General features: G+C 50.4%; 2 protein-coding genes across 10 annotated transcripts in view; one reads left to right on the top strand and one right to left on the bottom strand.

Annotated features, from left to right (window-relative positions):
- The window catches only part of LOC122394439, a 33,082-nt gene extending 27,719 nt beyond the window's left edge, over window positions 1-5,363 (bottom strand). Inside the window, exon 1 of the mRNA XM_043391319.1 lies at window positions 5,152-5,363. Coding sequence (XP_043247254.1) covers window positions 5,152-5,167 — 16 coding nt within the window. The 5' untranslated portion in view covers window positions 5,168-5,363. The remainder of the gene's footprint in view (window positions 1-5,151) is intronic.
- An 8,862-nt stretch (window positions 5,364-14,225) lies between these two features.
- Window positions 14,226-27,217, top strand: LOC122394443 (inositol polyphosphate-4-phosphatase type I A-like). 9 transcript variants are annotated; one of them, XM_043391340.1, is made up of 14 exons: window positions 14,369-14,387; window positions 14,614-14,965; window positions 17,553-17,700; window positions 17,912-18,072; window positions 18,266-18,512; window positions 19,595-19,683; window positions 21,454-21,566; window positions 21,807-22,196; window positions 22,623-22,747; window positions 23,311-23,401; window positions 23,917-24,026; window positions 24,239-24,414; window positions 24,706-24,828; window positions 25,105-27,217. In XM_043391340.1, the coding sequence occupies exons 2-14, from the start codon at window positions 14,656-14,658 to the stop codon at window positions 25,371-25,373; spliced, it is 2,352 nt and encodes a 783-aa protein (XP_043247275.1). In that variant the 5' UTR covers window positions 14,369-14,387; window positions 14,614-14,655; the 3' UTR covers window positions 25,374-27,217. The 9 variants fall into 9 exon arrangements, with proteins under 9 accessions (XP_043247300.1, XP_043247309.1, XP_043247317.1 ...); XM_043391365.1 differs by lacking the exons at window positions 14,369-14,387; window positions 14,614-14,965 and adding an exon at window positions 14,226-14,286; XM_043391374.1 differs by lacking the exons at window positions 14,369-14,387; window positions 14,614-14,965 and adding an exon at window positions 14,236-14,271.
- Window positions 27,218-27,245: the final 28 nt, after the last annotated feature.

The raw sequence follows: 27,245 nt of genomic DNA on the forward strand, positions 1-27,245 counted from the left end.
GCGAAGGGGCTGATACTACACGGGAGAGAGACTATGCTCCCTGTTCACTGCAACATCTGACCGTTATCTGTCCTTGATCGGACCGTCCTTACTCTACAGCACAGGGCCAGCGTACCTTATATTCCATATCCAAGTATCGAGCCGGCCCTCCCTCTAACAACAAGGTCCGCTCACTGCCGGGACAAGGGCCAGCAGTCCGCCCCTTTGTGGAGCAGTGCAGTGGCTCAGCAGTCTGGCCACTCCGAATGCCGCGCGTGCCGGTGGCGGAGCCGCTGTCAAACCCTCTGCGACTGCACCCGGTGGCAGAGCCGCTGTCAGTGACTGCCGCACACACCGGTGGCAGAGCCGCTGTCAGTGACTGCCGCACACACCGGTGGCAGAGCCGCTGTCAGTGACTGCCGCGCACACCGGTGGCAGAGCCGCTGTCAGTGACTGCCGCACACACCGGTGGCAGAGCCGCTGTCAAACCCTCTCCGACTGCACCCGGTGGCAGAGCCGCTGTCAGTCCGCACACACCGGTGGCAGAGCCGCTGTCAGTGCACACCGGTGGCAGAGCGGCTGTCAGTGACTGCCGCACACACCGGTGGCGGAGCCGCTGTCAGTGCACACCGGTGGCAGAGCGGCTGTCAGTGACTCCCGCACACCGGTGGCAGAGCCGCTGTCAGTGCACACCGGTGGCAGAGCCGCTGTCAGTGACTGCCGCACACACCGGTGGCAGAGCCGCTGTCAGCCCAACCCGACTGCCCGGTGGCAGAGCCGCTGTCAGTCCCACGCGGCGCTGAGAAAGCCGGCAGCGGCGGCGCGCCGGGACACGCGCCACTGAGCACCGCCGCGCCGTGCGGATTTCACCGGACAGTCGCGCAGCCGTGCGGCGTGCCAGCGGCGTGCCGACGGCCGTGGTGACCGGCCTGGTGACCGCCGCACGGCCCGGCGGCGTGCAAGACGCCCCGGCGCCGGCCCGCGCCCCTCGGACCCACTGTGAGTGCGGTCGGCAGACGAGTTACATCACCTGTGTGAGAGTGAGGTAACGCGGCCGGCCGCCGCGCCTGGGAGTTCGGGGAGCAGGGCTATGGCCCGGCTGGTGGCGTGCCGACAGAGATTTGTGGTAAACCGCGGATAGTGCGCAGCTGATGCTCCGAACGCTTTACAGGGGCATATTGAGGTGATTTAGCGGTAGGTGCCGTTGCTACGGTCCATATGCTAGGTTCGGATGAAATCATACTTTCACGGTCGTTTTCAGCCAAAGCAAGCATATAAAAAGTGAGCACCGATATTCTCTTATGCTGACTGAATACAAAAGATGCTTTTCGTCCTCTGACTTGCTTGCTTTGTCACTAGCATAGCACACATATGTAAATCAACGTACTTTTTGTTACAATCTAGATGTCAACAAGCGAATCATCGATCGACTTTTGTATCGGATCCGGACTCACTGGTCAGCATGGCAAATGCGAACCCCCGGCGGGTTTTGCTCGTTTTCAAACAAAGATGGTCTATTTTCCATCAGATGACCGACCGAACCGAGTTTAGTAAGTACCGTGCTCGAGATGTCTGTCAAAGGGAGCAACTGTGTTCAGTGACCTGGTTTTACATCCGCTAGAAATATCGCTCATTTGTAGCATTGTCCTCAATATCCCAAATGGTCCGGATAAAGTCAATTACTGCCACTTCAAGGGTGACCTGAATTAGAGCTGCTGGAGCGCAGCCCGCTTTCAGGAGCGGTAGATCGTCCACCATCCTCGTCCGTCGTCGGCAGCTGTCGGAGCGAGGTGGCAGCCGGGCCCGATCCGTGTCGCCGTCCGTCACAGCGGCACGCAGCCGGACCGCCGCCGCTGCGCCAGTTATGGCGCCGGTGCGCTAGTTGCGCGCCGCATCTGTCGTCCGGCGGCGATCTCGGCGCGGCGCGGTGGTCGGCGCGGCGCCTGTCGCAATCGGAGCGGCCGTCGGAGGCGCCGTTGCGCCACCCTCGCCGTCGGCGCGCCGCCGCTGGCCCCGAGGCGCAGACCTTGATCTGGGAGAACGGTCCCAATGCGTGGTGACCTGCTGACCCCAGGAGCGGACCGGTGCGACCTCCGGCCGACCCCCGCCGACCTGACCTGACCCCCAGCCACGAGACCGCCACGGAGCGTTCAGCGCGACCGCCAGCGGCGTAACAGAGGCACTCGGCGGCGCTCACGGGCGGCCCCCGCGGGATGGAGCGAACGCACGGAGCCGGCAGAGTAGAATCTAGGCTCTCGGTCAGGTTCAAAGCTGATCTCTTGGGCAGTCTGCAGAATCTGGGACAGAATGGCGAGCTGAGTTCTTCAGGGCTCTGAAGCGGTGTGGACAATTAGTTTTGGTTCGGAGAGCAATTGATTTGGAGTATAGGGTAAAGGTTGGAACTTGGAGCTAGTGCGTTTTAGGCGGTAGTTCTGGTGTTGATTGAAGATAAACAGTCTACAGCGAGATGGAACAGGAAAAGTTTCGACAGAAAACATTGAAACGACAGGCAGCCAAGATACATTTGGCGTAGGTTGCGGTCGACGGGACGGAATCGATCAAGTGCCTCCTAATGTTTGGTGTTTCGCAGCGAGGTGAATATGGTTCGCTTTACGAAATCCGACAAAGTGACTGGAAGGGGAATATAGTTAGACTTCATCACATACTAGACATTACGAGTAAAACCATGATCCGACAGACTCGGTGTGAACTGTGAACTTCTTTTTTAAAAAGGCCATAGACTCCACAACTGCTTGTTCATTCACATCACTTAGATTAATTACATTCTAGCATGTCGCACACCAAGAGTCTATACGTTACTGGCAGTCTCAAGCCATGCACATGCACATGCACGGCTTGAGTCAAGTCTGGATTCTACACATAGATATGCTGGCTGCTGCCAGACCTTCCTCACCATAAGTTTACTCGAGGCAGTCGGACCAGGGCCAAACAGCTACCTAAGACGTGCCGCTGCGTGAATGTAGCGCTGTCCAGACTCCGTGCATGCTAATGCCGTCCAACTACGCTCAGCGCTGCTCTGATGGATCGCCAGCCGTTAAATGACTGCCAACAATGAAGCCGCCTTGCCATTAATTCCTGTATAACAATTTATCATGGGGCGTCTGAGGATACCGAGGCAAGTCAAGCAGCTGTGGAGCTGTTGAAGAATGTGGATGTTTCAATTAGATGTTTTGATACTGAAGTCTCGTTTGATATTGACCGCCCATTATACATTTGCTTACATTGTAATGCCTATTTAATATAAACGGTGTAATTAAAAACAATTATCAGAATGTCTTTCACAGGACAGCAAAACTATTATACCCGAGTTAACCCGACTAGGTAGCCTAAATTTATAAGTTCTAAAAAATGCGCACATCCTCAGTCCTCACTCATTTGATCCATAAAGCTTGGCATCACCGCAGTGTAGCAAATCCTCATATTCGAAACATAAAACTTCACCTCATCGGTTTATGTTTCATTCAAAGCACGCACGACACACGCGCTCTATCAAAGAAGCGTCCGTTTCGTAGTACGCTATTAAAGTCGCGTAGACACCTTCAGACCTGCAATACACGGCAAATGGGCAATTACGACAGCCTTAAATCGCCTTTAGCGCCAGTCAAGCGCTTGCTTAACACGAGTCGACCACCAGGCACGACAAAGGGCGTACTCTATCGTCATACTGATTAAAGACACGCTCAATGCATCGAACATACGGTGCCGTCCAATGAAAGCTTAATTGCACCTGCCTTTTATCAATACGCATCTTGATTAATACTCTGCATTCTATTTTCATGAAACCATCCATCATGACTCTCATGGGCCATGGCAAGTCATTGCATTGCAGCTACATACAAGGGTACAAGACACAACCTTGGCGAATGATATGCTTTCAGCCGACAGCAATGTGTCGTTCCATCGGAGTGTAAGAATTTGGTTATCTCCCTATGCGACGCTGCAGTCTCCGCGATACTTTTCCTCCGTGAGCTGCAGTAGCCGGGCGCTGGCGGTGCTAGCCTTATGTGCTGAGTAGCAGTCGCCGGGCGCTGGCTATGCTAGCTTTATGTGCTGAGTTGCAGTCGCCGGGCGCTGGCGATGCTAGCCTTATGTGCTGAGCTGCAGTCGCCGGGCGCTGGCTATGCTAGCTTTATGTGCTGAGTTGCAGTCGCCGGGCGCTGGCAACAGGGGCGCGGGAACTACTTTCCGACTGGGGGGGGGGGGGCACACCATAATAGAGATTAACCTAGGGTACCCCCCAATCTAGTTTTCTCACCGGTTTTAGGCCACTTATTTTTCACCCCTCGGCTTTTTCAACAAAAGAAAGAAAACATTTGCAAAAAAAGTGTGGTATTCCGTCTCAAAGCTGTGGGGGCACCGCCCCCACGGCCCCAGAGTTGGGGGGGCAAGCTGCCCCCACTGCCCCCCCGGCTCCCGCGCCTATGGCTGGCAATGCTAGCCTTATGTGCTGAGTAGCAGTCGCCGGGCGCTGGCGATGCTAGCTTTGTGTGCTGAGCTGCAGTCGCCGGGCGCTGGCGATGCTAGCCTTATGTGCTGAGCTGCAGTCGCCGGGCGCTGGCGATGCTAGCCTTGTGTGCTGAGTAGCAGTCGCGGGCGCTGGATATGCTAGCTTTATGTGCTGAGCTGCAGTCGCTGGTCGCCTGGTGTTACCTTTCTGTGACGAACTGCGGTCACTCTGGGCCACCAGTGCACGTGCGCTCAGCTCGTTTGTTAGCTGCGTTCACAGCTGCGTCAGCGTACTAGGAGCACGCATCACACCGTGAAACGGTCCGATTAGAAGGGCGGCGGCCGCCGCAGATATAGCAGCACCACCCATTCCAGCCAGCAGCTTTCCAATCTCAGTCAACCGCGAATATGTCTACGGTATGGTGGCAGTCCCTCCCACCGCCAGTGCTGCCGCAGCTTCACTGTTGCAATCCAGTTGCGCAAACTGAATTCGCTCGGGCGTTACTGATGTCCTGCATATAATTGTTGGGAAAACGATCACACTGCATGCGAACTGGTCATATCACGATTCATGCAACTTCGTTTGCATAACTTTTAGTTTCGCAGACAATATGTGTCAGTGTAGTATGCTATAGCAAAAGATTAAAAGTAAATGCATCCCTCCTTGAAAATGAGCGTGTTTCCTTAATTTGGAGTGCTACTCACCGGCTCTGCACAACATGATGTGCTCGGGTTCACATTGGCCTCCAGATCCCAGAGACAATGTTCCGGCCAGGCGGCCGCGCTCCGGTCAGCTGACCCGCCGGTCTCAGTAGCCCATCACTCGCTCTGCACCCCTCACCAAACGCGCCCGGTGAAACTAGACGAGCCTACACGCGCTGCACACACTCCTCCCGCTCGAGTTTGGGGCCGACTGCAGGCTCCGCTACCGCCGTCGCCGCCGCCGCTGTCGCTGACGACACCTGGCGTCGGAGGCTGCAACTACGCACGGAGCCAGCCAGCGAAAGCGAAGCGAAGCGTGCTCGCGCGTGAGCGCACTGTTCACGGTCATGGCATTATGCAGTGTCCGCCGTCATCGCGAGCCGCTTGTATGAATGCATAATTGGGCAATAGGGTGTGTCACTAATCGCAATGCAAGGTGCTCCATCGATTTTATTGTGCTCCACTCATGTGGAAAGGGCGTGGCATTGTTAATTTCCCGCAAATTTTAACCCCCAGGCGGCGCCGAGCGAGAGAAGTTTGCCCTATCTCACAACATAGGCGACCCTAGCGCCCCTGGCGGCTGTTTGCGAAACTAACAGGCCGTTGACTGTATGGGCTTATCCCTGCTCTCTGTAAGCGCGTCTAGGGACAAATAATAGTATGGGCAGATTGCAGAGAGTGCAAGCTAATGACGAATACCTATAATGAATACAATATATTGTCACAGGGGCCCAGGAACATTCTTCAAGTTGGGGTGCAAGCCCAAAATACCTGACATGACGCATATGAAATAGTAGCGTAGTCAGGGGGTCCCAGGAGGCACGTGCCATCTACTCCCCCCCCCCCATATCGCATTCAGAGGACCCCTCGGGTCGGAGGGGCTCTGTGGCACCAGTTTACCGCTCAGGGTCTATGCTGGCCATATTTCGATTCAGAAAGAATAGGGCTCGTAACAGCACCTCGTGAGTCCAAAGAAGCCTCACTAAATTGTCCATGAGGGTTACACGCCGGCTTCCGAAGGCTACTGGCGGCCTCTGAGGGCCCTTTACCGGCCTCTTATGGCTGCTAGCGTGCCTCTGAGAGTCCTAGCCGGCCCAAGAGGGGCCATATCTAGGGCCTTACGCCAACCTGTAATCAGTAATGGCCTCACACCAATGTCTCTGACGGCCCCATTACGACGACTGTGAGACTGAGGGCCCTCACTGGTGCTTCTGAGAGCCCACCCGGCCATAAAGACCCCTGCGGTACCAACTGACCTCTGAGGGTCCACGCTGACTATATTTCAGCTGAGAAAGACCTCACAGGTCTCGTAAGAGCACCTCATGAGCCCCTAAGTAGCCACACTAAGATCTCCGTCAGGGTCTACGCCGGCTTCTGAGGATTCCATAACGGAGACCGTGAGGGCCCTCAGCAGGGCCTCTGAGGGTTCACAACCAGCACCTCTGAGAGACCCACACCAGTGGTTCTAAGGGCCCATAAGGACACCACTGAGGGTCCCCCAAGCCAGTGCCACACCATTTATGCAACCCTATATTGGTGGCTCTGAGGTACCCACACCTGCGCCTGTGAGGGTTCGGCAAAAGCATATCTGACGGCCACCTACCTGCAACTCTGAGGGCCCTACACCAGAGACTGAGGGCCACACTGGCGTCTCAGAGTACCTTGTCGGTATCTAAGGACCCCACAGGGCTTCTGACAATGCCGCCGGCCTCGGTGGGCCCCTTGCCGGTCTGAGGTCCCCCTCCCCGGTCGTTGAGGGCCCCTGCCGACTTTTAAAGGGTTCGCACCAGCAGCTCTAAGGGCCACACGGCACACACCCACATGTAACGGACCCACACCAGTGTCTCTGAGGGTCCACAACGGCGTCTGTATTCTGTGAGGACCCTCACCGGCGCTTATGAGGGATTCACACTAGCACCTCTGAGGGGCCACACGGGCGTCTGTGAGGACCCCACACCAGTGCCTCTAAAGGCCCTTAATTGGAGGCTCTGAAGGCCCTGCATCGGTGATACTGAGGGTCCTACCAAAGGCACAACACAAGCCATTAGTCTCCTTCTGAGTCCCACACGCCGCCCTCCCACCATAGGCGGCGGAACGGGGAGGGCACCGGGCACCGTGCCCCCTCTGATTTGGGCATTTTAACATTAGCCCTATGGGCGTTGCATGGAAAGAATGGGACCAAAAGTCGGCAGTGTCCCCCCCCCCCCACTTAATTGAAGGTGTTCCGCCGCTACTGCCTCCCACCGGAGCGAGTAAACCTGTATCAATCAACGACTTTACCACCGTTGTACGTCATAATGTTCTCATCACGACAAATCAAATACCATCCGGCACCAAAATGGTCCAGTATAAAATCTGACCTACCAAAGTTATGATCAAGTTCAGATAAAATCAAAGTGGGATGACAATAGCAGGTGTTCTTAAATCGATGCCGAATCAGCAGAAACCATTCACATGCAAGAGAAATACCTTGTGCTGATGTTTATATAAAAACAGACATGTAGGTCCATAAAAGGGAGCAGAGATCCTTCATCGTTGCATCAATGTTGAGGGGGCGGCGCCCACTCGGCTCTCAAGTTGGAGGGGGGGGGGTAGGGGTAAGCGCCCCCACTGCCCCCCCCCCCCTGTTCCCCGGGGTCTATGCAGTGAACGACGCTACAAAAAAAAAACATGTGACACCTAATAGCAGGCACTATAAACATGCGCTCGTACGTATCCCGTCAGACCAGGACGGGGATCGGGGGTAGTACTATGCAATATACATTAACACAGAACTATTTCGTGCTTTAAGATGCATAACATCACATTTTCACCAACATTCTGAGTGCCAGACAAGCCAACAGCAAGGCGTCATTTCGGTAAAATGCATTTAAAGGGACCATCCCACCTTAACATTAGTTTTGAGTTGAGATAGCCAAGTTTGCGGCCAGGCTCAGAAACCACCATTTATCCTGGTCGCAACCCCCGCAGCTTTATGGTGTTCAAGAAATTTCTTCCCTTTACTTGCAGGGTGGGACCAGCTTAGTCCCTATCTCTTAACCATTAGCGGTTTGTTGATGACGTCAGCAGTCATTTCAACGCCCGCCATTCCTTGAACCCGAGTTTTGCTGACCTTGAGCTCCCTTTTTTATCAACGTGAAATCCGTCGTCGGCGCTGAGAAAGCCTATTGCTTTTCATTTTAATTTGAATATTAGAAGATACCCACCACTGGAACTTGGACTGATATTATACCAAGGCCGAAGATGATCAAGCTGCCTGCTATATCTGGAGCTTGGTGTTCAACTTCAACATGGAATGAAAAACAAAATATCAAAGCAAACTGGATATGGTACTGCAAGTTTAAGTCCAAAGAAATTTGAAGAGCTGACAATTGACATTAATTCTTTTCCCGCAAGGTTTCCATAGGAGAGCACACCATGAAGAAATATTTTTGATGTTAACAGTTGAAACATCAAAATTGTCAGGTGATGTCAGGCGTAGGTCATTCTCGGTGCGCGGTGTGAGACTATGGAACTCCCTCCCGGAGCACGTCGTAATGGAACCTAACTACAAAACCTTTAAGGGTTTGCTGGCGGAAGCCCTAGGCGACGCTCTGTATGACTTTCACTAACCGCCTTGTTTTGTTCTCCGTCTTGCGAAATGCACTGTACCATGGACACATTTAAAGTAGCATTGACTTTGTCTTTCTCCTGCATCAATTATGTACACACAACTACTCTTGTTTGCATCTTGAACCATGCCTGCTTTCGCGCAAACATGTGTGCAGGCGCTCCACTCCGGTAGTAGCAACTGCTGGTGCGCCTTGTGTCTGCGGGTTCCTACTGTATCCCTGCCTACTCCTTCCTGTCTGCAGACGTGAGATTGGGAACCCCACCAGGTGAGTGAACCAGGTGAGTGAAAGGGGATTGATCTTCCAGTTTTGACGAAAGACGCTGCTGACTGTCTTTGGAAAAGGATGTCGGCATGAGGTGCAATTGTGCTTGTGAAGTGGTTATAACTGGTCTTTTCACAGTGTTAAATTAAATGTGCCATTGCAGCCAAGTGTGTTATCATGTAAGGTAAAATCAAAACTACAATGTTGGTTTTACGAGCATTGAGAAGGCTGGTAGGTAACACCTGCCTGTGCTCGTAAATCATGCTGCCAAAGTATTCTAAATTAATTTTATCATACACTTTTGTTGTCCAGAATGGTTGCACTATTGTTTGGTATCATATTATTCCATGTACATATGGTAGTGTTAAGTCCGACCAACATGTTACCAGATTTGAAGCTGTTACGTTACCTAAGTACCTACCTGTTTTTTTTTTTTTACTGGCGTGGTGAATGTCACCTGGATTTTGTTTTGAGGTGCAGACCTAGTAACTCTGACTACATGGGTTTGAAGCTATTATCTATTCTGTTTTTACTGGCCTGGTGAATGGCGACTGATGTTGTCCGTGGATGGCACTGAAGCAAATTTTGAGTGTCAACTGCCATGTACAGTGTTTTAATACAATGCTGAGGGCTGAAAGTTGTCTTGTTTAGAGTGGTGAAAGTTCAGGATATGCCAGCCACCATGGTGGGTCAGAGTTAATGTGTTGCAGTCAGTTCGGCTTCGGCAAGCACACGGATGGGCATACGCATCAAGACCTGCTCTACCATACTTTCAGCCAATTTTACCTAGGCAAGTCTTTTCTTTTTTTCTGCCAAAAGCTATGACATTGTGAATTTCAGTGCTGTGGCCTGTGTGTAGCTTTCAGGAAAGCAATTCTAAATAAAGCTCTGATAAAATGCATGAAATCAGCAATGCAGCCCTCTATTACATTTTCTACAACATCTTACTTGTTCCTTGCATGGAGAGAAAAATGCAATGTTATGAATTCGTTTATTCACATAATTTGACAAGCATGCAGTTACCTGCTTCTATCACTGCACAAAACAGAGCAGAAAACATCAGTTGATCAAACACAAGACACAACAGAAGTTTACAACATAGGCCTGCCGAACCTGCTTCCTCCCACCACAGTTGATGCCATTTCCTAGCCTGGCTTGATGTGAGCACTGAATAGCTGCTTTGTCTAATTACAGCTCACTACCATTCAACTTAAACTACTCTCTTTAAAGTAAGAGTGAGAGCGTTCAGTGTTCATAGCAGCTCGACAGACGACAGACAACAAACATCTTGACAAACCAACCAGTATTTGATTTGGCTAATGATTTATGTGCCTGTTGTATCATGGCCAAACTACTTTAACAGCAATAATCCCTGTTTCATCTTGATCTTGCTTTTAATTCCATTTGAACTCAGATCTTGAAACAATCATCTGAAGTGATATCAGATACTGGCTTCTGTTTCTCTTGAAAGCAAGTTAAAACAACAATGATAAACTAAGGCAGGAGATGTGAGTTGTGGCAGTAGATTTTTGATTCAACATATGCCAACCTTATATTGCTTGAGACCTCTGTGACAGACAAACAAATATTTATAGTTTTTTGATAGTTTGGATTCTTGGCTTGATTTAGCAGATCAGCTGTGAACCTTGACTTTGAAATCACATAAATGTCATGGTACCCGAACGAATCCTCGCATGACATTTCTTCGTCCGCATTTCTTCGTCTACAAATCTTCGTCGGTGCATTTATTTGTCCATCAATGCTTACTCTTGCATATATTTGCGTTGAAGAAGAAATGCGAGCCGATTTTCATATATCCTGATGCGAGACAAAGTCATGCGATACGAATAAATGCCCTGACGAAGATTTGCAGACGAAGAATTGCGATACGAAAAAATGCCATAAGAAGAATTGTCCTGGAATCCTTTGTTGGCCATCATATATTGACCTTGATAAGATAAACGCATCATTCGCGCAATATTTGTCGCACTTTGATACCAAATTATTGCTTCCAAATGCCGACGTAAAGAAAACCTTTATGTGACGTCATAGAAACAGCGGAGTTCCCAAAAAGTAAACAAAAATAAAAGTCTTATATCTCGAAAACGGTTGAATATTTTCCGGTAAAATTTGGTAGATGTTCATTTTCGCTCTTTGTGATTCACGCTACATCACTTTTATGCCAATTCATTAACTTTTTTGAAGGTGGGAGGGTCCCTTTAATGATGATCGTAAGCTCACAAAGCATAGCGAGCGTGTTAGTTCAAAACATTGCCGCTAGGGGCGCTGAGGTCGCTAATGCTGAGAGATAGGCCAAAGTGTCGGCGGTCGGCGCCGCATGGGTTTTAATATTTGGGGGAAATAAAAAATGTCACACGGTTTCTACGTGTCTGGGGCACGATAAAATCAGTGGAGCACCATGTTTTGCGAAAAAAGTGCCCAAAATGACACACCCTATTGGGCAAATTAGCACGGAAATCGCTAGGGTTTTCACGTCTTGGCGACTGTTTCTTTTGGGCGTCGTGCGGCGGCGCCGGCTGAAATAAAAGGTGTGGGTGCTAGCCAAACTCTCCCTGTGGGCTCTGCAGAAGCTGGGCCACCGGCTGCTCGTCTCACAGACGACCGTCAAATGCGGCGGGTTTCCAACACTGCACGTTGGGTGAACAGACAAGTGAAGATCACCTATCACCATATTTTATGTTTTCATGCATTAGTTTATTAGGTTATAGGTATATTCAAAATATTTTCTACATGCCCTTGCTTCCCACTAAAATCACAATTGGATCTACTGGTGGAATATTCGCACTCGTCACGTCACCGCAGACCATTCGTTTGGGTTATAAGCGCACGCCGGCCCGTTGCGACCTTTCCAAGCGTGTGCGAGCTGCTGGTCCACGCAACTGGTTTTAAGTAGGGTAGCCTGGGGCAAGACGCCCCAGATGATTTATTTTACTGCATAAATTTTGTCCAACATCACCTGGAAGGCCAAATTTGTGCTCAATGCGTTCTTTGGACATTTTACTTTTAAATTGCACCCCTCAAATGGATTCACTTATGATCGGACTCCAAGCTAGGAAGTGATTTGTGAAACAACTGCAAATGGGGCATTTTGCCCCAACCCCAGGGCAAAACGCCCCACGGCCTGGGGCAAGTAGCCCCATACTTTAGATTAAAGATTTAACATGGTAGTTGGCTAAATCTTATGTGAGAGGTCCGTTAGACCTCTGGAGGCACGGCACTGAAGTTAGCACATTCCATCCTGTCAGGTGCTCAGCTATGACACTATTGTATGAGCAGGTTTTTCACCTACCTCATAAGACCAAGTAATAAATTATTGCAATGCAAATGTTAACAAAATACTTCCTTTGCCATCCAGTTGCTGAGAAAAATACACATAAAGGCATAGAAACTTACTGTTCGCCAGCTACCGAACATAAGGAAGTGGGTAGCCCGAACAACACATGAGGTAAAACGCCCCAGGGGCTTTTTGCCCCGCGACCTACTGGGGCGTTTTACCCCATCACGTAGTTCGGCCAGAGAACAACGCCTTGCACTCCAGGAAGACATAATTTAACACGAACCAACCCGGCATGATAAGCGTTAGACAATAGTTGTTCAAAATACATAAAAGTCGTTAACCTAATGTGGACCATAAAAGAACGCCATGATACATAATCTGACAACAAAACATAAAAATCACTCAAAAAACACATTTTTGGCTATATCTCCCGAAAGAGTCATCACAATTTCTTTCCAGTCTGCTCATATAATGATCATATAGGGCACGTTTTATAGAAGAGATGATGTTTCCCCAGAACCCTGCCAGTTCCGAGAAACATCGGTGAGGCGTTTTACCTCGGCGGGGCGACTTGCCCCGGTCTACCCTACGCCTAGACCAGCGCAGAGGTGTCCGCGTCGTGTCACCGGGGTTGGGCCAAATGCCGGCTACATCGGCACGTGTGGGGCCTTGTTCGTTATCTGCAGGCCTATATAACTTGAATGGGAAAACGAACTGCTGGACAGTGGCATTCTGGAACTCGTGCGCTCCAGTCGGCAGATGACGCTTCGAGTTCAGGTAGATATGTCAGAATGTCACTTTCATAATTGCTAGCATTAATGTGGAAGACACCGCATAATATATTGCAATAGTTACATATAATTATAGGTACCTACATGACAAGTTAGGGCCGAAACAAAGTTAGGTAGGTATACATGACTAGTTATTCAACGGGTGACTTAAAGGGTAATTCTTCATAAAAACCGTATATATTTCACACGATTGTGAAACTTAAAAAAAAAAATGGAATCGAAACGATGCTCATCCTTAAACTAATATTGAAAACAAAGCAAAATCGAGTCTTCAAATTTAACGTACCTACCGACATAAAACCAAAAGTAGGTATCACTTCTCGAACGCCGACGCGTATCCAGTATCGAGCAAGGAAAAACAGTTATTGCCCTCAAACAAGGCACTATGGAATGTTAACGTTCTCATCACATAGCTACCATGGAACCGGTGATCCGTCAGCCGAATCCGTCTTTAACACTCTGTGATCGTGGCCGGATCAAGGAGCCAGGGACAGAACGTGAGGTATGCGTGTTCACTGCAAACTGTAAAGGCACAGAATGTTCGGCCGTTTTCCCGACAATACCGTTTACCGCTTATTCTATGCTGGCCTGCCGCCAACTGGAGCGGTTTCGGCCGGCTTCATTTCGCAAGTTAACAAGGGTAGGGGGGGGGGGGGGCGAACGGACCCCCATGGTTTTTCAAGAGTAACTCGCGTGAAAAACAGCCGATCGTGACGAAACTTTCAGTAACCTCGGGTCAATTAATTTTACACATATCCTTAATATTTCATGACCCTGACCCAAATGACCTTTGACCTGTGACCTAATTCTCGAGACCATGTTTGGCCGGAATCGCGATTCGGCGTGTGTCGGCTCACTTTGTCCGGGCTTTTGCAGGCAGTCTAAATGTGCTTTTAAATGTTCAAACATGTGAAATGATGTTGGTCGCATGTATTATGGTGGGTGCCAAGGTCACGTGAAGGTGGTTCAATAAGCTTAAGATTTCAAAGAACAAAATAAAACTAAGGCCAGTTTGATGTATATCCCAAAACAGCTGATCTTATTTTGTCTTTTCTGCGCCATCAATGTAAATTTTCGTCATCTTGCGCATGACACTCGTCTTGCCAAAGTAATCGCGTCTTGCCAAAATTCCAATTAGTGGCTAAGGCAATATAAAAGCGTGATTAAATCCGTGGTATACTACCGACTGTTTGTTAAGCATTATTAAAATTTTAATTTTGAAAGCCCGTTACAAGAGGAGCATGGGTATTTCCTAGATTTGAGTTGTGATGATGCGTATGTTGAGCTCAAAATGCTGGCGCAACTCACCCCTGCATTTTCCTTCAGCATTCAATGATTTCATGATCAGCAGACAATAATTATTCATTGATTTCAATGACCTTCCATTATCTTTGAAGATTTTTCAATGATTTCATAAGCATTTAATTTTGGACTTATTGTTTTTCTATCCTTAATAATGTGAATTACCATCTTTCGTATTGTGGGATCTGATACACTGAAGCCTTCCATTTATCAGCTCTTGTTAGGCTTACTGTGAAGTGTGATGCCAAAGTCAAAGTCAGGAGATAAGAAAAAGAAGAGAGAATCATCTGGTGGTAGTGTGAAGTCAAATTCTAAAGCAAAGGAGAATGGAACTTCTTCAGCACCTAGGGAGGGTTCAGCTCCCCCAAAACAAACTTCAAATTCAAAGGAAAAGAAAGCTGAAAAGTCAAAAAAGAAAGAAAAAATTCAATCAGAGGATGTTCAAAAAAGTCAATCTCAATCATCCTCTAGTCCTAAATCTACGAAGCCAGGTGGATCATCAAACAAAGGGAAGAGTGGCTTAGAATCTGAAAGCTCTTCTGTTAAAGAAGGTGAAAAATATCAATGTTACATTTTTATAACTGAATTATGGTAATGTTTTTCCGACAATGTATATAAATAGATAAATAATATAAACGTAGGTTTTTCCTAAAGCCTTTGCCTGCTTTTGTTTCAGTATTAGTCAGTATAAGTAATCAGTAGCTTCATAAAGGAATGCAGCTTTTACAGCCTTTTAGTTTAGGGCATATGGTAAAGCATTGCGCTATTGCCTAGTGTTTTCCTACTTAACTTATCTAATGAGCACTGAGCAGTACCATTCTAAGTGCCTGTATGAATGCTGGGGTGGTGGTGCTTTTTCATGCATAACATGGACAGTCTAGAAAGACCTGAAGAAGTTCTAAATGTGATCTCTTAGCTGGAATACATGAGCTTATTAAGACAACTTTCCATTGCTCTCAACATGCATACACTACTCCATTGTCTCTTCTTTAAATGATCCAAAAATGTAAGCAAGCTTGGTTAATTTGGGCAGTTAACCAAAGGATTGATGTTCTTTCTTCTAGCTTTAATGTAATGTCCATGCATTATACAAGACTTTTGAGACTCTTGAGGCTGTGGGCCACCATCCAATACTCTTGTGTTATCAGTCATATAAGATGACTAGCATAAAGTGTCAGATTGCTGGAGGATGCACAGAGTAGCATGATTCTGATCCAAGCCTCGAAAGACTCCTGTGGTATTGATTAGGGCAGTGACAGACAGCATCCTGCATCTGCAGCCTGCACTTGTCAACCAGCCAGACCATCAGACTCTTCCTGTGTGGGGTAGAAGAAAGGCAACAGATCAAAGTGTCAAGTGCATTCACTCCTGCAATTTCAGTCTGTTCATGCCACATTGAAACAGGTGGGGCATTTAATCCCCCCCCCTTCCCCACCAAACTCAGCTCCTGAGGTAGGTGACACCAAGCAACTGGTAGCCCCTCGCCCGTGAAGGGGGTAGGGTGGGGTCGAACGGACCCCCTTTTTTCGCGAATAACTCGCGTAAAAAGTGACCGATCGCGACGAAACTTTCAGTACCCTCGAGTTGATCAATTTTACACTTACTCTGAAAATTTCATGACCTTGACCCAAATGACATTTGACCTGTACCTTACCTACTTTTCGAGACCATGTTTGGCCGGAATCGCGATTCGACGTATGTCGGCTCGCACTAGCCGCGCGTTTGCAGTCTTTTCGTGGTTTCAAGCGTTCAAACATATGATATGATGTTGGTCCCACGCATTAGAGTGTGTGTCAAGGTCACCTGAAAGTCAGGTCAGGTCATTGACCTTTGATGACCTCGGTTCACCTTATCTAGTTTTGCATGTTTCGAAGCTGTCAGGGGCGGTTGACACGTACTCCGAATAGGCGGCAGGACCCTATAACTGTTTGACCTAACCTGACACGACCTGACCTAAATGCATGAAGACATCATCTATGATCAAAACGAACTTTTTATTCGTGATCGGCACCCCGAAAACTCCATAGCAGCCACACTTTATGACATTCTAAGAAGTCCCGATTTTCCCGAATTTTGGGTCATTGACCTGACCTGGAAGGTCAAGCAATGGCATAGGACCTTAAAGTTGTGTATCATTGGCATCCTCTCGTCACGGGCAACACGCTCGTTTTTCCCGCGAAGCTCTAGCTCGATCAGGGGCCAAACGGCAAGGGAGTCCAACGGACCCCCCCTCCCCCCCCACACGCTCGCGGCTGGCAAAACACGAATACGGGTGAGGGTTAAGAGACACTGAAGAATTGTCAAAAAAATTATGGAGAATGTATATTTTCTAGCCTGTTTTTTCAGGCCAAATATCAGGTCACAATTAAGGTAAAAGCTTACCTCTCTTAACCTTGCCAAATTTTCCTGATTTCGACATCCATCAACAAATTGATTCATAATTCGTGAATAAGTATAGCTAAAACATCACATAAACCTTCTGACCTCTGCAATTTCTTCTAGGCTCTTTTGCTTATGTGCCCTCGATCTGGGCTAAGACCAGCAGTTTGGCTACAGAGGGCAAACTCCCTCAAAACTGATATTTTTGTGGAATATTATGTTTTGTTAGGTATCTCTTCAGTTGACATAAGACTTTACCTCTTTGTTTAAGTGCATCAAATGATCAAATGTTTTGACCGTAGGACAAAGTCATGACCTGAGCATATCAGTCATGAGATGCATGTCATGAGATGCATATCAGTCAATTCATGTTATGGAGCTGAACACATTCATCGAGGAAGGGGCGTCCAAACGCTCCACTTCAGTCACAGCACCGGCGAAGTTCGTAGGGCAAACGTTCAGAATCAATTGCGTCCAAACATTACTTCTAGTAAGATCAACAAAGTTAAGGATGACATGTCATAACGATATCTCTCTATCTGTATTCAGTGGCCGCGAGAGTACCCTCAGTAGTCAGTGGCAATAAATGGGGCGGGGGAGGGAGTGAAACTGTGCTAGGCTGAGGCCGTGAAGTGGTTTTGGGAGAGAGAGGGAGAGAGATCAGCATTACCTTATATATTTTTTTTTGTGCTTTGATAATTTTATTATGAAAGCTGTTGTGCATCTTGGTTTGACATGATTCACTGTTTCCAATTTCAGTCATGGATGCTATGGACGAGCTGAAGCCTTTGTTTGATGATCCATGGAGCAAGAGCTATGCGCTAGTTCAGGAAGATGGTTCCGACCTTCGTGCCAGGGAACTGTTAGCTGATACACAGTACTCTTTCCAGATTCCTATTCGCCTCATGTGAGTTTTCTCTGGTCCAATTATGTACCTAGTATCTAAATGATAGGTAGGTACTTATTACTTTTTGTTTTGAGCTAAAGATAGCTTTCACTATGTATAATGCAAGTAATCCCCAAGCTGCTTTCTTTTCGTCATTGCCTTTTGCGTTCAAACAAATTATTTTTTTACTTGTGCTTAATTTCATTGTTTTGACATCTGTCTTTTTCGACAGAGAGCTATTTTCCAAAGATGAAGCTGAGCTCCTGGATGAGATGAAGCAGCTGAAGAGCCTTCTGCCGCCACTCTCTGACCTGGTGAGGGATGCTGTGAGACGACATGAGGATATTATTGCTTCCTACTCAGTGTCAAAAACCACTCTCAAGGCCCACAAAGGTGAGGATCCGTGTCATATGTTCGGAGGAGTGAGAACGAGCGTGCACCGTGTGAAGTTATGAAATTTTTGTATGAATATTCCTTGAATCTTATCTCTGTTACAGTGTTCTTTCATTTGTGCTCAGGGGTTAGATTGGCCAGACCATTGCTGACTAGCTGTGTCACGATCCATTTCGTCTGTCCGTGATTTCAGGCCCATTCTTCAAGCGCTCCACTGTGAAGGGTGACCCAAGTCTGGAGTTTGTGCCGGTGAACCTGCACTTGCAGCGGCTGGTGGCCGACGCGCCCGCTGCCGACCGCTCCGTGATCCACGATGTCATCACCGTGGGCGCCTTCACGGCCTTCTCTCAGAAGTTCCGCGACGGCGGACTGCTCCAGTACGCTGAGCTGCTGGGCGGCCGGCCGGTGCCGGGCGGCGGGCCCTGCTGCAGCCTTCCCAGGTCCTGTCCTCTCCTCGCCGGGCCTCTCTTGTTCTGTGATGTCTTTTTCTCTCCTCCTACCTGCTCCATTCTTTAGACGCTGTCGTTTATCGTACGTCCAGCCCTTGTTCATCCATGTAATGACGTGTCTTCTCACATAACGCCACTTCGGCCTAGACCCCTCTCCTCATTCTCAGTGCATTCATTCTCTTCTATCACTTTGATCAATTCCTTCCTCTATTACATATGTTGTTTATCATTCAGTCACTCTTTCAGCATGCTTGCCTCGCATCCCGCTTTGCTCTGTCATAGCACATCAGTCCTTGTTCGAGTCCTCATCTTATTTGCTGATAATCCTACCTGTTCCTTTCCTTTTCCTATACCCTGTCATTCTCTCGATCCCTGGCCATCCTGTTTATAGCTCCAGTCCTAAGTCCCAACCCATGAATGTAAAATCCACCCGCAGAAGTAATGTGCGGTTTCAGTCGTGGTTACAGTGGCGGGTCCAGGGGAGGGCAAGTAGGGCAATTGCCCCTCCCAAACGGCAAAATTTTAGCATTACGCCTATTCCCAGTCGGATCTGCCAGTGCGTGGTCATGTTTTGCTTCTGTTTGCTATCTTAGCAACAATATGCCAGACTACAATGACACTTGGAATGTAGCTCGCATGTATCGTTATCCTCGTAGATGCAGGTTTATCTTTAGTTGTCTACTCCTGGATCACTCTGTATTTAAAACTCGTCAGGAAAAGCCATCTGTTGATATTAGTAAACCCGCACATCACCTCAGCGGTGGGCTGTGCCTCGAACCTGATGGATTGATGGATTGTGCCATCTGTCGTCCATCCCTCCGCTTGACTCGCGCCTTGGCTGTGCTTTTTGTGGTCGGCTATTGAGTTTATTATAAAAAAACACAGTTAAATATGTGATGATCAGTCCAGTTGTAATGTATAAAAAATACAGTTAAATATGTGATGTCAGTCCAGTTGTAATGGTGCCATTTAAAACGCCTTGTTGACGTTTAAAGCTCACCCTCGCATATATATTTTGAGCCCGGCCTCCTTCCAAATACCTGACTAACACAGGGTGTGCCGTCTGCGTTCAGGATGGTGGAGCGTCTGGCTGCCGGCGGAAGGACAGCTCTGGATGGTGATAAGGCCTCGGCCATGTACCAGGCAGAGGGCGTGGTGCAAGGTACAGTCGTGTACAGGTTGATGGTCCTCTACTCTTTATCCACCGGGTTCCTATGGCTCAGCATTGGCAGCAGCCGCCTGGTACCGGTAGGCTGTGCCGCATGACCCGAGAGTGAAGCGGCACAGCCTACCCACACTGTATGACACCGGCTCGGGTCGCCTGGTAGAGCGATTTGACCGGACGCTGCGTTACACCGGCTGGGGGGAGGGGGTGGGGGGTGGTGGTAAGGGTCATGCCTGTCGATTTGGCTCGGCTCGGTGGATGAGGCGGGCTGGAGTGTGGTGTGGGGCGGGGGTGATGTGGGGAGGGAGTGAGCGGACCTGGGGCTGGGTGTGTGCCACTGTGTGTGGTCACTTGTCGCATAGAACCGATCGTAATCCACCCTCCAAAAATTCGACTTAGAGATATTCACAAAGCCCAGGGGGTTCAAACACCCATCTCCCAAGTGGGGTGCGGAAGGACAGGTAAGGGTCCATACGGTCTCCTCATGAATTGCAGCAAAGAAAGAAAACAAGGTCAGTCACCAAATAATCTTTCTGAAAAGTGGACTAATCGCAAAGCCTCCCACACACAAATAAACATCCAGCACGCGAAGCGTCTCGAACCGGGCCTCTCACTACCGGTCAGTTTGACAGCCTAGCGCTCCTACGCTGAGCTACACCGGATAGCGGATTGGGCCGGGGCAGAGTCCGGCCGGGCGGGCGGCGGGGCCGGGCGGTCGGTAGCAAAGTCAATGAATGTTTTTGTGGTTTCGGGTGCCGGTCGCTCTAGCTTGGTGGAATGATGATGGATCATTGGCAAAACTATCAACGTGGAGTCCCGGTTCGAGCCTCATCGGGGCTCCGGGTTACTTTTCCGAGTTAGAATCTGGTTTGATTTTAGTGGTTGCGAGCCATTTATACGGTTTTATACCTATATGTCGATTGTCGATTGATTGATTGATTGATTCATTCGTTCATTTAATACATGTCGACATTTAGCATACGAATTGACATCCAGGATCAATCTACCATTTTCATAAACGCATATTGCCTAAATATCATGCATATATGTGGCACAAGACCTATGGTTTCCTCGATACCGTGCAAATCACGTTTTGCACAATGCACAAGTAAAGTAAATTATATTCGCTGGGTCTTCCGTGCATGGTGCTTAGCAAAAACAGGAATGCAATTGTTAAGCGACGCAAAATGTGCAATGCAGCAAGTGACCACACACAACCGCCCAGCCCCCATGGTCCACCAACACGCCCCACACCACTCGCCAGCCCACGCCAACCACCGAGACGAGCCCCTCCCCCCGCGCTGGTCTGACGCAACAGCTGGTCTACAAAGCGCTCCACCCGGCGACCTGAGCCGATGTCAAACGGCGTGGGTAGACTGTGCCGCTTCACTCTCGGGTCATGCGGCACAGCCTACCGGTACCAGGCGGCTGCTGCCAATGCTGAGCCATAGGAACCCGGTGGATAAAGAGTAGAGGACCATCAACCTGTACACGACTGTACGAACGAGGAATGACGGCTCAGAACGTGTCTGGACTGAGGTGTCATGAGTCATGTATATACTAACTAGGTGGAGAGAGCGACTGAATTGTGGAGGGGGGGGGGAGGAGGCCATGTCCCCTGTCCTTGAGCTGAGTGGAAGGTGTTGAGAAGATATTAAATTGTCTTGAGTCGCCATCGTTGTTTTGCATCTCATTGTGACTTTGGACTAAGCAGCGTCCCCAGAAACTGACTGGTAAATAAGACGTGCCTCACTGGTCTGTTTTCAGCCATAGAGGAGGCGAGGTCGCGGATATTGGAGGCGTGTGTGGGCCTTCTGGAGGCGGAGAAGGCGGACGATTCGGCCGCCATTCCCGCTCTAGTGAAAATCATAACGGCAGAGGTACGTGATGGTGTTTAAGAATGATTATTTCGCTCGGTTGTACTGCGGTTTTAACTGATCTGAATGCAAGCGCTACAGTAAAATTGACGCCACGCAATGTGAAGTTAAGATGTGCCACACCACTGTGATCATAAATGTACGCAGCCGTGGATATTCTCATCTGTCTCCTCATCCCGTCCCAGCCGAGGAGCTCCCCAACTACACACAGGCCCGCCGCTCACCGCCCCTGTGTATTTGCAGAGCTCGCGTGTGGACGTGGCGCTGCACAGTCCGGTGGTGGCCGACACCCACCAGCAGCTGGCCTCGAGCAGCGCGACGGGCGCGGCGCCGCACCTGGGCTGCCTGCCGGTGCCGCCGCTCGCCGGCCGGCTGGTCTCCCTGCCGGCCGCCGCCGCCGCCCCGGCCGACTGGCGCTCGGCCGCCGCCGCAGTCAGCGCCGCCGCCGCCGGCCTCTGCGCGGCAGAGGGCGCCGCGCTGGCGGCGGCCGTGCCGCAGCTGCGCGCCGGCTGCGACGCGGCGCTGGCGGCGGCACGGCTGGCGCGCGCCACGACCCGGCTGAGGGAGCAGAGACGCACCCAGTTGCTCAGGGATGCCGCGCGGCACCGACGGGACATCTGCTTCAGCCACGCGGTACGGCGGGAGAGGGCACCGGAGAGGGACTCGCCAGAGACTGCTTGGAGAGCTAGAGAGGCTCAGTGCACTTCGTAAATGCATATATTTTGTGAACGTGAGAAGTAAAGTGCGAATGACTTTGTGCTCATTTTCTGAAGCTATTACGTAACTGTATATGCTCATCCGCCATATTTTGAAATTTGAGTTCTGATTTAGATTGTCAGGGCCATCAAGTGGTGACATAAGAATGAACAAGTTGTCTGCAGCTCTGACTTTGCGACGCTTCTAAATTTTGCGAGAACTGACCCCATGTTCGCTACTGATGATCGTTGATGTTCGTGTTCGTTACTGGTGACCGATGATCGTTAATGCTCAGGCCCTTCTGTTCTCTGCCGTCTTTATCACCTGTCGGTCTGTTAACTCCCCTCCCTCTGTCACTGGTAGGTGACGGCAGCCAGTGTGGGCCTGCTGACGAGACTGTGGTGCCGGCCAGCCGACCCCGCCTTCATGGAACAGCTGGCCTCCGTCGGGCCGCTCCTCCAGTTCGAGGGGCTGCTCTCCTACTATGGGTGAGTTCAGAGTGGTTACGTGAGCTCAGGGTGGTATCGTCAGCTCTGATTGGTATCGTGAGCTCTGTGTTGGACAGTGAGCTCAGAGTGGTATGGTGAGCTAGAGTGACATTATGAGCGCCGAGTGGTATCTTTATCACGTTATCACGTCAGCTGTGATTGGTGTCATGAGGAACGGTGCTGTATTCACGGGCGGTGCCGGCTCTAGTGTAGACTGCAAGCCCCAAAATATGGTCAAAGGAACCAATCGATGAGTACATTTTTGGATCCACCTAGTATCAACCAAAGTCATTGGAAATGGGCCGGCCAATATTCTGGGTGAAGCGGTGATGACAGAGTCACAGAACAGTAAATTCCGAATCCAGAATTCATGTAATTTATTGTCTCTTAGTCGGTTTTGACTTTTGTGTGCCTGGTTGTTCCTAGTTCAACTTATAACGCTCAGCCACTATCACTGCCCGCTGTCGTCTGTTCTGGAACCCCGCCCGTTGCCCCGTCCTCCTGGCGGCCCTGCCGATCCGTCTCCCCGTGTCGAGTATAACCGCTGTCTGTTGGTGCCGCAGACACGAAGCCGGCATGGTACAGGATATGGTGGTGGCTGTCCAGGATCTGGAGGGCGTCGAGTTCATTCTGGAGCCGGCCGCAGCACCCAAGGTGAGCCTCGCCTCACGGTGTGTGTAGCAATTATCGGGACGTTTGCTTAGGCCTTACCGAGTATCGGCGTGGCGTCGGTGGCTGCTCTGAATGTGCGCTGAATATGGCCATAGTTCGTTCTTTGGCAGACCATGACAATAGTGCTGAACTAAAGTAAATGTTCCATCGCCTGATGGGGTTATTGATTGAGCTGGTGGAATGACCTGTTTGCACAGCGGCTGCAGGAAGAGGGAAAATATTCAGCCGAGCCTACAGCGTCTGGTGTTCGTTATACCTCTTATGGGATCGCGCACTCCCTTCCACTAATGGCGACATTATCTGCAGCTTCAGCCCGTATGTGGTGAATTATTTAGTGGACATATCGCCATTTCTCGTGAACAGGTCGGCATGGTGATCTGCCTGAGTGATAGGGCCAGCACTGCCTTTAAATTATTATATTTCGCTCCCCCTGTTCCACCTATACCGGCGCCCGCAGTGGTCCCATTGTTGAGCCACCCTCCACCCTGTACCTCCAGGGCCCCGGCGTTCCGGAGGTGCGACTGGAGGGAGGCAGGGGTCGCCTTCAGGTCTACCTGCCCACGCCAAAGGCGCTGCTCGCTGGCAAACGGGCGGGGAAACAAATCAGGTGAGAGGGAGTATCTTAGGGGTCAACGGTTTGAGTTCTTGTCATGAAACATGAAGTAATAGATCATTGAGTGTCATGCTGGGTTTGAATTTCGATCCACCCAAGCCACCATATTCTGAGAAACCACAGCGAGGTGACAACATGTTGACCAATACCTTCCTCGTGCTCTGGAACCTGTGTCACCTCATCACAGCTCGCTATCCTACCGGCAGGTTCCACCCGCGTCCTGTGTTCTTCAACGTGGGTATCAACGAGCAAGCAACCTTTTCCGAGTACGTGGGTGGTACGGGGCCGCAACGGGCCTTCAACGAGGACTCATTCCGTCAGCTGGCCGACTACGTGAATCTCTGCAGCGAACAGGGAGTGTTGCCCAAGCCTCCCAGCAGTGGTGAGTAGTGTTCTGGAACCGGTAGTGTCCAAGGGAGGGGGAGGTTATGATGTGGTAAGCGGCACGACTTGCATTGCTATGCGCGGAGAACTCATGCATTGCTATCGCTGACTTATGCGTTATCGCTGGCCATCAGCGATGTGTGTGTAGAGACTGGGCTGACGACGGTTGTATTGTATCGTATCGTATCGTGCGGCTTTGTTTGACGTCAGGCGCGCCCTATCAGTTGTTTGACATTCCTGGTTGTAGGTATGTCCATGATAGCGCTCAACTGTGCGCCGTCTGTCTCAGGGGACGAGTCTTGTCCGGATGTCGGTGACCTGATCATTCAGCTGGGACAAACTATCCGCTCGGGGCGGCCCAAGGAGGTGAAGATTCTGCAGCTGGCCTCGCAGATCTGCCGCGCCGTGTCAGGTGAGGTTGCGCGCCCGGCGGCGGTCCTCTGGGCTATGCAGTGCGGCAGCTACAGCCCGCTGCCTATATCAACGTCGAGGGCTGTGACGTCAGCACCTCCGTGAGTCACCAATTACAATCCCGGACATATAATTGTGCTCTATTCATATTCGCAGATGATAAATCTGCAAGTATAACGTTTTCGTGATCATTATCGAATCATTGTATCCAAGAACTCCATTGAATCCTCCTCGCCCGCCCCCGACTGACCCGCCTCGTCTGCCCCCGGCGCGGCAGGCATCCGGTTCTGCAGCTGCAAGTCGGCCAAGGACCGTACCTCCATGTCTGTGACGCTGGAACAGGTGAACATCCTCAGTCGCGAGCTGCAGCTGGCCTCCGCCGAGCGGCCGCGCGCCCTCGCTCTGATGCGCACGGACGGCGCGCGCCGCCGAAACGCCGAGAAGAACGTGGGCTCTCCGCGCTTCTCCTTCAACACGCTACAGTTGCTGACCATGCCTTCCGAGTATCGCGCGCCGCCGGGCACCTACGGAGCCGTCGAGTCGTGAGGCCGCGCGCCGCCGCCGAGTCGTGGGGTGGTGCGCCGCTGTGGGACCGCGCAGCGCCGTGCCACGGGGGCCGTCGATCCACGTACGGAGGGCCGGCGCAGAGCGACCAGAGGGCACCGCTGTCTGAATGGGACGGGCGGTATTGGCTTCAGGTAGTGGGCCTCACTCCTCTGCACCGGGGCCGCTGCTGAAGGATGGTGTTGGACACCCTTCTTATTTATTAAATTGCGTGGCCTTATGTTTATGACCAAAGCGCACTTGGTGCTTTTCTGTTTTATTTAGTTCTGCTACCTAGATATTAAAGGAGCTTTAAGGAGGCTCATGGAACGCAGCGATAGTCTCCTATAAATTTCACCAGTTACCGTTTTGTAGCGGCATGGTATTGGTTTACAAATAGCCATGCTTGCGCGTATATTTTCTTCGAGTGACCAGTCGAAGAATAGCTCGGGCTGTGGTGTGTGCGAATTGTAGGTGCCGCCGTGAGCCCTCATGCACATCCCTTTGGTTTCTGCCTGACAGCAGCGGTAGAGAGCGTTTCTGCCGCCGTCCTGCCGCCCTTTCCGCGCCGGTCAGTTCGACACGCGGGCCACCGGCCGCCGACTGCACTACGCGCTGTTCAGCGCCGCCGTCCCCGATATGGGAGTGCCGGCGGCGCGTCGGGCCGATAACCCGGCGTACGATAGCGCTGTGTGACGTCGCGCCGACGCGGCACACAGGGCGATTGGAGACCGGTGGAGGGGCGCGGACGGGTCGGTGCGCCGCGGACCGTGGGACGACGGACTACACAGAAGCGGGTGCGATACTAAGAACACGAGCGGGTGCCATAGTTTACGGGCTGGCCGTTGCATTGAAAGCCACGTGAGAAAACGATCGTCTTTGTTGCGCTAAAGAGCACAGACGGGAAACTTTCGAATGACTAACCTATTTTGTTAAATGACGTCGTATAAAGCGATCTTGCAATGCTTTTTTGAAGTAGATGAAGGTGACGTCAAGCATGGTATTTGCCAAGCTCGGTACGAGCGATTAAATATTTACAAACTTTGCGGGGAAAAGATGTTATTGATGTACTGCGCTATGGCGACCGCCTCTTCACAGGCCTGCTGATATGACTGTGCCATGTATCCTGGGGATAATCCCATAGATCGCCGGCTTTTGTAGTGCTGTCAGTACTTCATAGAACATTTATTAACCTGTTACCCGACGTGGCGATAGGCCGTGCACCATGACCTCAAACAGTTCTTCAGTCACGGTCGAATGGCTCGCCTTTTGGGAGAGCACCATGAACAAGATTAGTCTCTTCAACTGTACCAAACTATTACCACAACGACGATCTCGTCCTATACTCAGCCTTCGTTTCCCCGCCGATTTTAGCGACACATCTGCAAGGTGCACGGACGGCCTACCTCACTCCGTGCAAAGTTGGGGCCCCTCTGTCCATGATCAATGCGCACGGGGTAACGCTGGACGGTCGATGTCGAATGGGTGCAGTCCGCGTACACTGCTGGTTGTCATGGACAGGTGGAGGCACTTCGAGTCGACAGGGCGTACATGTGCAATGCCGTACCGTGTATGTTGTCTTTCAATACTGAAATACCGCCCGGACAGAGTTGTTTCGGAACGCCGTCGGGCAGCGGCCCTTGGTGCGAATTACTTGGCAGGTGGAATAGCGACGGTCACACCTGTAATAACCACCGGCGTCGAGATAAATTTGATGAAGCGCGAAATGTTTCTGTGTCTGTACTTTCAAATTGTGTTGCAACTCCATGACATCATTCTGGAACCTATCGATTTTGACCAAATGATGTAATTTTGCCGAAACTGTGAAATAAATGGGACCGTGACAACTAATAAGTCAACCAAATTTATGTGAAC

The sequence above is a fragment of the Amphibalanus amphitrite genome, unplaced genomic scaffold, assembly GCF_019059575.1.
Source record: "Amphibalanus amphitrite isolate SeventyFive unplaced genomic scaffold, NRLGWU_Aamphi_draft 000025F_arrow, whole genome shotgun sequence".
In the NCBI taxonomy this organism is placed as follows: Eukaryota; Metazoa; Arthropoda; class Thecostraca; order Balanomorpha; family Balanidae; genus Amphibalanus; species Amphibalanus amphitrite.

Bases quoted from the DNA above. Each gene is read 5' to 3' on its own strand.
- LOC122394443 (XM_043391333.1), top strand. From the start codon at position 14,656: ATGCCAAAGTCAAAGTCAGGAGATAAGAAAAAGAAGAGAGAATCATCT. The intron at 14,966-17,552 runs GTGAAAAATATC...TTCCAATTTCAG, and splicing joins AAGCTCTTCTGTTAAAGAAG to TCATGGATGCTATGGACGAG. The intron at 24,415-24,705 runs GTGAGTAGTGTT...CGTCTGTCTCAG, and splicing joins GCCCAAGCCTCCCAGCAGTG to GGGACGAGTCTTGTCCGGAT.